Genomic DNA, 9,975 nt, shown 5'->3' with positions numbered 1-9,975 from the left:
TGTTTGCTATGTGACCATGGATGGATCTTCAAAGCTGAAATTTCCTTGAATTCTGACTCACATTTCCTTGGTAGAAACTGTGGGTAAGCAAAGGGTGATTTTTTTGTGTGTTGCGTTCATCGGAACTTGGTTGCTTTTTCAGAAGTTAGCATGTCAGAAATGGCATTCTCTTGACTGCCTGGAGAGAAACAGACCTACGAGTGAGGGGAGGGAGCAAAATTAAGAGAGATTTTTTTTTATCCTTTCTGAAACCTCTCTGGTTCTGTTTTAAGATGTGCATCTCCCTCTTCATGTTTCTCTCTCCCTTCCTCTGTCTCTCTCTGCCTCTCTCGTCTTTCCTCTCAATTTTGCTAATCTAGCACATCAGCTCACCTCCTACTCCAGTATCTACAATACTGGTTGCATGTCCAGCATTTACTCTCCTCCTCACTAATTCTTCCTACAGTATTCTGATTTTCCTTCACATACCAACCCACTGCAAATATTGCAGGGAATTCTGTTTCCTTAGGTATGGTTTTGACTTGCATTTTCCTCATGACCAGTGATGTTGAGTACACATTCATATATCTGTTGGCCACTTACATGCCTCCTCCCTCACCATCCTTCCCTCCTAACAGCTCCCTTGAAAGAGCATGTGCTCTGAGTCTGTCTTCTAGAAAACTGGCATAGCTTCATAATATAAGTAGTTTCACCAAACAGTCTTTACTTAGGGTGGCAGTCTGCCCTTGTTCTTGGTGTGCTCCTGGCTGAAGAATGACCAGACACACCGAAGTGTCAAGTCCAGAGTATTATCTTGGAAAAATCACCAACAGGGCCAATATGATGGAGTAACCCCAGATTGATAAAGCATTCCCTCCTTTCCCAGGGATAGGATTAAGGATGGGGCAACACCAAAATAGAGTACCCGCCCTTATCCTTCTTCCCAGGTGGAGCAATGACTCGAGTCAGCACTAAAACAGGGAAGCCTTGTGCCTAGAAGAGCTGGAGATTATGACTATCTACCTAACAAAAGCAAATTATTATTATGTATGGTTTTCCATAAAACATCACTGTTAATACATTTTTGGTTAAAATGTATGCGTTTGCTTTTTTTTCTTTAGATCACATCCACAAGTGTTTTATTTGTAGAGAAAGGATGACTCCTCTGCAGATACATGGATTCATCCAAATTTGGAGCGAGAAGACTGGGATGACTGAGTTGAAAGAAGCACTCATTGAAACAGTGGAAGGAGAAAAGGATATTAAACTGGTGGTGACTTTCAAATCTAGGGAAGTCATAAGGGTTTTTCAGTTGAGTAATAATATTAGAAGTGTGGTCGTTAGACATTATGAAGAAAATCAAAGCTGCCTGCATTTAACTTTGCAAAACAACATCTCCTTGCTTATTGACAAATTATCCTTCCATGATGCCGAACAGCTGCAGATGTTCCTGGACTTGGTCCATCAAAACAAATTTCAACAATCCATGAAACGCGATAATGATTGGGGTGTCTTTGAAAGCAGGAATACACAGAAAGGAATTGACAAAACTTTATTTTACAAAATGTGTTACGAGCCAAGTTATAGATCCTTTCATACTGAAAAGGGAAGTGGAATGCCTTTCCCTCAGAAAATGCCTTTGTTAATGCCAAAATCACCGACACTTGTCAACAAAGCATTCTTAGAAAATCGAGGTGAAAAGAGGAAAAAAACGCTATCATCTGGTCTAGAGATGAATGAGGACTTTCTGAAAGAAAATGACCTTACACTAAACAAGAAATTGAAGATGGATTCTTCCAAGTGTGTAACAAGCAATAGGAAGGAACCATCCAGTTTGAAAGCTTTAGAAAAAGATAGAAATTTGAAACTTGGATCTTCATTCAAGCCCAACTCTAATAGAAATCCCAATGTAGAGATGACTGTTCTTTCAACCCAGACTTTCTCTGCCAAAACAGGTTGGGCACTTCCATTGGAAAAAGAGCACAGCCAGGATGCCTTGAGATCGAATAACACCCAGGAGAAACTATGGAAAGGTTTCCCCAATTTGGGAAACACCTGTTACATGAATGCAATTTTACAATCACTATTTGCGGTTCCATCATTTGCTGATGACTTACTCATGCAAGGTCTCCCATGGGAGAAAATTCCCTCTGATAGTGTTATTATGTCCCTGAGCATGCTGTTTGCTTTGAAAAATATTTGTGATAGACAGACGCAGGAAGAGTTACTTGTAAATGTTAAAAATGCCATTTCAGCAGTTGCAGAGGTGTTCTCTGGCAACATGCAGAATGATGCTCATGAGTTTTTAGGTCAGTGTTTAGACCAGCTGAAAGAGGACATTAAAAAATTAAATTCTGTTTTGAAGACTGAGAGGGAAACTGGGGATGAAAATTCATCTCCACGGATGTATGCTGGTAATGCTCTCACCAAACTGTTTGTTTGTCCTGTGGTTGCTAATTTTGAGTTTGAATTGCAGCTCTCCATTATTTGCAAAGCCTGTGGGCATGCTGTTCTCAAGACAGAACCGAACAATTATCTCTCCATTAACCTGCACCAAGAAGAAAAAACACTTCCTTTGTCTATTCAAAATTCTTTCGATCTTTTCTTTAAAGCAGAAGAACTTGAGTATAAATGTGAGATGTGTAATCACAATAGTTCTGTTGCAATGCACAAATTTAGTAGGCTCCCCAGGGTCCTAATTGTTCATCTGAAACGCTATAGGTTTAATGATGCTTGGTTGCTGGTGAAGAATGAGCAGCAAATTTATATTCCCAAATATTTAAGCTTATCTTCTCATTGCAATGAAAGCACCAAATCACCTCCTCCCTTGAGCAGCATTAACGTGCCTGTTGGGGACTGCAAGGCCCTGAAAACCTCTCAGGAGTTAATTCCTGAGAGCATCAGCCCATCAACACTATTGGCGAAGTCAACCTCAGAATCAAGTGATTCTCTAGTTCTACACGTTGCACCAGACAAGAACGCTGACCTACAAAGATTCCAGAGAAACTGTGAAGAAGTAAATCAAGAACATTATCAGAGAGACCTGGAAAATGGCTCTAAGCCACAGTCAAAATTGGTAAACTCTGAAGATAAAATGGTCAGTGAAAAGGAGTTGCCAGTGGCTGACTCAATGGTGGACCAGGGAGACAACTGTCTCCCCACGATCTGTGAAGACGTAGGCAAGCCTGTCGGCAGCCCAGACACAGATCTTACAGAGATCCATCTGCAAGAGGTGCCTAAAAATCCAGAACTTAAGAAATATGAGGAAACCAATACATCTGTAGAGTTAGATTTTGACACTGTCACTGAGTCTACCAGTGGCTTTTATGAGCATAAAGGAAACAGGATCCCAGAAGGATCTCAAGGAATAGCTGAAGAGCTCCAGCAGTGTACTGAGAAGAGAATCAAAGAGAAGTCCCTTCAGCAGGCATCACCTCCACCTCCTGGGCATCCTACTAGGAAGCCGGACACCCAGGAACATGCAGACGAGGCCCTCGGTAGATCTACAGATTTAAGACTTCAGAAGGCTAACATAAATTCCCTTCGTGCATTGGATTCTGATAAGAGCCTGGGAAACAAAGCCATTTTGGAGATGGAGAACACAGAAGATGAAGCCAAGGAACCAAAAAGAAATGTGAAGATGAGAGGTCCTCTTCAGGTCTACAGGCTCATCAGTGTCGTCAGCCATATCGGGAACTCTAGAGATGCAGGGCATTACATCAGCGATGCTTATGACTTTCACCAGCAGTCCTGGTTCACATATGATGATCTACGAGTTTCAGAAATCCCAGAGACTCTGATTCAGGATGCAAGGCTTCACTCGGGGTACATCTTCTTTTACATGCACAATGAGGTTTTTGAGACATTTGAAAAAGGCAGAAAATTCTCAACTACTTAGGCAGGGGTGATTCCTCAGGGGGAATAAGAAGATATCTTTTTGCACAGACCTCCTTGACAGCCTCACTCAGTCCCTGCTTAATCCATGGAAGGACAATCCTGTGCTCTAATCTGAAGAAGGAACAGATGGAACTCAATGAGAAACACTTATTATGGGGAAATATCTGCTTTAACTTCTTCAGACTCCTAGATCCCAGAATTCAGGCTGATGTGCATCATTCTCTCCTACAAGACCAGAATGGGGCTTTCCATGTTTTGATGCAATGGTTTTCAACATGTTGTTCTTGAACCAGCAACATCAGCAGCTAGGGACTGATTAGACATCCAAATTCTTAAGTCCCACTCCAGAGCAATTGATTCAGAAACAGGAGGTGGGACCAGCAATCCGTGGGAGGTTCTGATGTTCCTGAAAGAGTACCACTGTGCCAGTGTGTAGAGTGTCTTGGTGTATTTTACCACTCTATAAATTGCTTATGTTATGTAAATGATTTAAGTTACATTAAAAAATAAATAAATTGCATTTTTTTTGTGTTCCTTTGTTTCATCCTCCCAAACCTGAGGCTAGAGTTGCCTGATAAGTGGCAGCAAGGGAGTTTCCACAAGGAAGTGCTCCAAACTGCCCCACGATGGGTACGGCTGGGATTCCAAAGAAAGAAGCGCTAAACACCATACTGATCAGTCCACAGCATCTATTAGGGGAACTTACAGAGTGCTGCAGTGTATCCTCAGGTGGACAGCGAGAGGAGAAAGGATGTTCCACCTAAGTATGTCCACAGCAAGAGGGTCAGGGCATGGAGTTTTGGGGAAAGTTTAAGGAATTTGGCTCATGCCAGGGCCAGTTGCTTTTAGCGTTTGGGGCAAAAACCTAGATACCTTTATCAGTGCCTGTTTGTTCAAGGCCCCAGTTTGGGTTCAAGGTTCCTGGGAAAAACCTGCAACTGATGGGTCAGAGAGGGGTCAAGAAACTGCAATTTTCAGTCAGGACACAGAAAGTGGGGAGAACTGGGGGACCCTACATCCTTGACTTCATGAATGCCTTTCCTTTGTAAACATGTTAAAATAAAAACCAACCAATAGATGTACCACTGTCTGGCTTCCACATGTGTTTATAACTGGTTACTGGTAAAATTTGCTACTGAACAATCAACTGTATTTGCACATCCTTCCAGGAATTGCAAGGAATGATGTCAAGGTTACAGAGAAAATACAGAATATTAAATGGTATGAGGGTGATTTTGTAAATTGAAAAGCACTGTAAAGTGTTGCTTATGCTATTAATATGAATAAGACCATAAACCCACCTTCATAAATGTACAACACAGCCTGGTATGTAGCCAAGGCTTAAACAGTCTATAAAGAACCCAGTATCAATAGGCCACGTGAATAGATGAATGGAATTTGGGAGGATTTGTGGGTGCGAAGAGATAAGAAAAGCCTGGTGATGCATAGAGTGTGGTGCAAAATTAGGCAGAGAAGTGTGGGAAAGAGAAAAGCAATCAGAAGTATATGCACAAGATTTGTTAAAATATTTTTTAGCATTTAAGAAGAAAAGTACTGTTTAAAAAAGAAATAAAGCTCGGCTCCGTCGCTCCCGCGGTGTGAGGCGCTCCCGCTCTTCTTCCTTCTCCCCCCCCCCCCTTCTCCTCCGACCCCCCTCCTCCTCCTCCTCCTCGGCCGCCGCCGCCCCTTCGCCGGCACAGCCGCCGCGAGATCCAAGCCCACCACGCTACCCATTTCCCCTCCGGGACCTGCGGACCCCAAGAAGAACTAGACGGTGACCGAGCGAGGTGCTCCTGGGCCGGCCGCGCCCTTCCTTCCACCGCCGTCCTGCGCTTCCACCTCCTCCCCTCCGGCCTAAGTTGAGGACCCCTTGGGCGGGAGCCGGCCCCGGACCAGGAGCTAATCCCCCTCACTCCCTCAATCCCTCCCGGGTCGGCTGGTGCGTGAGGACCTGGCCCGCGCGCTGTCACCACCGCCGCGATGGCCCCGCAGCAGGTGACAGACCCACGGAGGGCCCTGATGCTCGAGCTGGATCCCTGCGGCAGGAGTCGGTGGGCTGTCCGACCTCTACAGTGATGCCTCCTGTGTCTGTCTCTGCCTCCTGAAGTCCTTCACTCTGTCCAGAAGGCTCCGTTTGTGGTCTCAGGAGAATGGTAGATGACCAAGAAGACTACACGAGAGATCTGGGGCCCAAGTTGATGATATCAAAATACACTGTGCCATCCATCTATGATCTTCCTTAGCTTGTAGAAAATAAAAAATAAATACACTGAATTTGTTTGTGTCCACCGTGTTCTGGCTTCAGAGAATGAAGAGGGTTGCTAGTGAGGTTGGTGCCATTTTGAGTATCTTCTATACCTAAGGAGGAAATATAGGAGAAAAAAAATCTAAGAGGTCAGTTTCTATTGACAGACATGGAAGTTAACCCTTTCTTGTGTTTTTAATCCAATACCTCCTGGGGAAGCCATGCCCCAGCCTGCCCCTGGAAGGATTCCTTCCTCCATTCACTCAATCACACCTTCAACAAAAGCTTATTGAGCATTTACTATGTCATGGGCACTAAGGAGACATCAGTGAACAAAATCTTAATGGAGTTGCTGGACTCCGGTTGGAAAAGTGGGTGCTGGAATTCTGTAGAAGGTCCACAAACCCTGAAGAGAGTCTTCAGAAATGGTGACCAATGACTCTGTGGAGCCTGAAGGCACCTGGGTGAGAACACACCTCACTTCCCATGAAGAAACCCTGAAGGTTCCTCTCGTGAACCAAGTTGAGAACCACAGGCTGCTTACCTTGGACTCCCTCAGAGATCTTGTCCCTGGTTTTGTTCTAAAGATTCATCAGGTTCTCTTTTTTGTTTGTTGATATGGAATCTAGATCTTCGATTTTGAAACCAAATCTAAGTGGGTAAAACAGAGAGATAATTAAAGCAAATAATGTCATGCAGAAGTCACCATTGCTTGATTTCTTATGGTGAAAGACACAGACAGCTATTTTTTTGTAGGCGGAATCCCAAGATCATTATTGTTTATTTTTATTTTATTTATTTATGTATTTTTAAGATCCCTATTCATCCTTTGGTATTTATTTATTTATTTTTAGAGACAGGGTCTTGCTGTGTTGCCCAGGCTGGTCTCAAACTCCTGGGCTCAAGCAATCCTTCCGCCTCAGCCTCCCAAAGTGCTGGGATTACAGGTGTGAGCCACTATGCCCGGCCTTGACTGAAGTATTTATATCCAGTTCATCCCTTCAGCCCTTCTAATTATTCCTTAGGTTGCAATTATTATGTCCACTTCAGAAATTTAACATTTATCTCAGAGAAATACAGCAGCCTGTCTGAGAATTTGTTCTTGAAACATCCTAAAGTGGAATATAATTCCATCAGTCTGTATTGCGAGGCACATGGAGTTCGAGGTTACAGTGAGCTATGATCATGCCGCTACACAGCAGCCTGGGCAATAGAGCAAGACCTTGTCTTAAAAAAAGACTTCAGTTAAGTAACTGGCTTATGTTCAAATGTTAAGTAATCTTCATTCATTCATCCTACAAATTCTTATTGAGTGTCATGTGCCAGGCACTGTTCAGGGCCCAAGGGACACAACATTGATCACAACAGGTAGAAAATAGAGAAAGGGAACTGGGCACAGTGGAACTGCCTGTAGTCCCAGGTACTTGGAAGGCTGAGGTGGGAGGTTGCTTGAGCCCAGGAGTTCAAGACCAGCTTAGGCAACATAGGCAGACCCCATGTCTTAAACAATAGGGGATGTGAGATTGATCCATGTGGCACATGAGAGGAGAACCTACCAGGCAGAAAACAGCTCATGAAAGGCCCTGAAATGTGTCTTCCATGTTAAGGAACAGCCCAGGGCCAGTGCAGCCTCTCTTCCTATATACCTAGATCCTTAGGAGCTGGAACAGTTTGGACTCCTTATCACTCACCTGGACTCTTGACTCTGGAACCCCAATTTCTTTAGCAAGTTGTTCTCTGCATTCAATCCCAGGGTAAGGGTTTTTTATAAATGCCTGGATGAGAGTCTGTAATTGAGTGGCAGTGTAGCAGGTGCGACATCGTCTGCCTTCTCCTCCTAGGAAAGATATAAACAAAGTTTGTGGGGTTCAAGGAACATTCTGAGGGTCAGTTTTCACATCCAAACTTGGAACTCAAACAGATCCCTCATCTCCATCTAATTTGGAACATGTTGACTCTCCCTGAGAGGACCTTGTCCCCAGCCCATTTCAGGCAGAAGGTCCTACAGGAGACACAGGATGACACGTCTGGGCTTCTGGATTCCAGCAGAAAGTCAGCAGGGAAAATTCAGATGGCCCAAGAACTCCCAGGGCCATGTTGAACCCTTTACCACCAAACTCTAAATAGGAAGTCCTCAAGGAGGAAACTTTATTTTCTTAATCATATGGTAGTTGGTTCCGTCACAGATAGACTGTGCTGGGGAATGGAATGGAACGGAACGCAAGCAGGAGATTTACTTTGATTCTCCTTCCCAGGGTGACCTTGTCCATGGCTTTGGCTTGATTCAGAAACCTCTTCATGTTCTGGCTTCTTATGGGATCTGTGCCTAGCTCTTCGATTCTGAAACCATATCTAAGTGAGGAAAAGAAGATAAGATAATTAAATATGTTAATGTCATTGCAGCTTCATCACTGTCTTTTTTCCTTTTTTTATCACTTCCTTTTTTCAAAGTATGTGAATGATTCTTTTTTTAGAATTTATTTATTTATATATTGAGACAGAGTCTCGCTCTGTCGCCCGGGCTAGATTACTGTGACGTCAGCCTAGCTCACAGCAGCATCAAAATCCTGGCCTCAAGTGATCCTCCTGCCTCAGCCTCCCGAGTAGGTGGGACTACAGGCATATGCCACCACACCCGGCTAATTTTTTTTCTGTTTTTATAGAGACAGGGTTTCACTCTTGCTCAGGTTGGTCTCGAACTCCTGAGCTCAAGCAATCCTCCCACTTCAGCCTCCCAGAGTGCTACGATTACAGGCATGAGCCACTGTACCCAGCATTTTTAATTTTTTTTAAGAGATAGCATCTTGCTCTGTTGCTCAGGCTGGAGTGCAGTGGTGCAATCATAGTTTACTGCAGCCTCGAACTCCTGGACTCAAGTGATCCTCCCACCTGAGTGATTCTTATTACACCTAAGCCCAAGATTATTACTGACTTCTGTCAACATGCTACCAAGTCCCAAGTCTTAGGTCAAGACTTGGCATCTAGCACCTTCACAATCTGAGCCCAATAGGATTTGCTCTAATTATTATTTTTAATTGATAAATAGTTGCCACAATTACTATGTATTTAAAAACCAACTCAAGCATTTCCTCCCCTTTGAAGGTATACCTGCACACTTCCTCCCCACCCCATGAGCTCTCTCATCCTCTGTATCCGTATTTTCAAAGTAAGGTGAGACTAAGAACAACATCTTTGTGAGTTTATTCTGAGTGCAGTTGAGATAATCCACACACAGCCCTTGGCACACTGCTACATGATATGTGTTCAAATAATATTAATAATTTTCCCTGCTTCCTTTGTACTTCTAATCTTGGAGATACAGAACTTGTAACTTACCTGGATTCTTGACTCTTCAGTGTTGATTTGTAAAGCAAGTCTTTGTGTGGTGGCATAACCTGGATAAGGTTTTTGATTGAAGGCATTGATGAGGATTTTCAATTGATCATCTGTGAATTTGGTGCGACAGCGCCTACGATTTTTTGCCATGGTTTCTATGGAAAGATTAGGAGAGATAAAGCATTTAATATGTAAGTTTATATATTCAAACTTCAGGTTCAAGGTAGTCTCTCATTTCCTCTTCCTGTTTGGAATCCAGTGGAACCACTGGAGAACTGCCTTCAGACAAGTACATAGTCTTTGAACACACAAGGGTGATTTTTCAACTTCTACAGCTGATTTGAATGCCATGACTGGGAAAAGGCAGGGTCCTCTGTTTGGAGAAACTATAGAAGACTAATGTGTTCTGTTCATCTGGATTGGAAACAATACAAGTCAAGAAAACGCATGTAATATATTATTACAGTGATGAACCTACAGAAGTTAAGAGTTTGTTATACAGGTGCCATTAAACCCTT

At 43.3% G+C, this 9,975-nt stretch overlaps 2 protein-coding genes across 2 annotated transcripts; one reads left to right on the top strand and one right to left on the bottom strand.

Moving 5' to 3' along the window:
- Positions 1–1,135: 1,135 nt before the first annotated feature.
- On the top strand, positions 1,136–3,877 carry USP29 (ubiquitin specific peptidase 29). The gene has a single exon (XM_045532519.1). The coding sequence runs from the start codon at positions 1,136–1,138 to the stop codon at positions 3,875–3,877; it is 2,742 nt and encodes a 913-aa protein (XP_045388475.1).
- A 724-nt stretch (positions 3,878–4,601) lies between these two features.
- DUXA (double homeobox A) lies at positions 4,602–9,607 on the bottom strand. Its single transcript, XM_045531804.1, is given in 9 exon segments — positions 4,602–4,636; positions 4,750–4,808; positions 6,166–6,191; positions 6,194–6,234; positions 6,666–6,691; positions 6,693–6,772; positions 7,813–7,958; positions 8,359–8,473; positions 9,458–9,607. Coding segments are annotated over 9 exon segments (678 nt in total).
- Positions 9,608–9,975: the final 368 nt, after the last annotated feature.

The sequence above is a fragment of the Lemur catta genome, chromosome 19 (assembly GCF_020740605.2).
Source record: "Lemur catta isolate mLemCat1 chromosome 19, mLemCat1.pri, whole genome shotgun sequence".
Lineage (NCBI taxonomy): Eukaryota > Metazoa > Chordata > Mammalia > Primates > Lemuridae > Lemur > Lemur catta.
Note: the sequence above shows the minus strand (reverse complement) of the source record. Positions and strands in the feature narration are given on the sequence as shown.

Bases quoted from the DNA above. Each gene is read 5' to 3' on its own strand.
- USP29 (XM_045532519.1), top strand. From the start codon at position 1,136: ATGACTCCTCTGCAGATACATGGATTCATCCAAATTTGGAGCGAGAAG.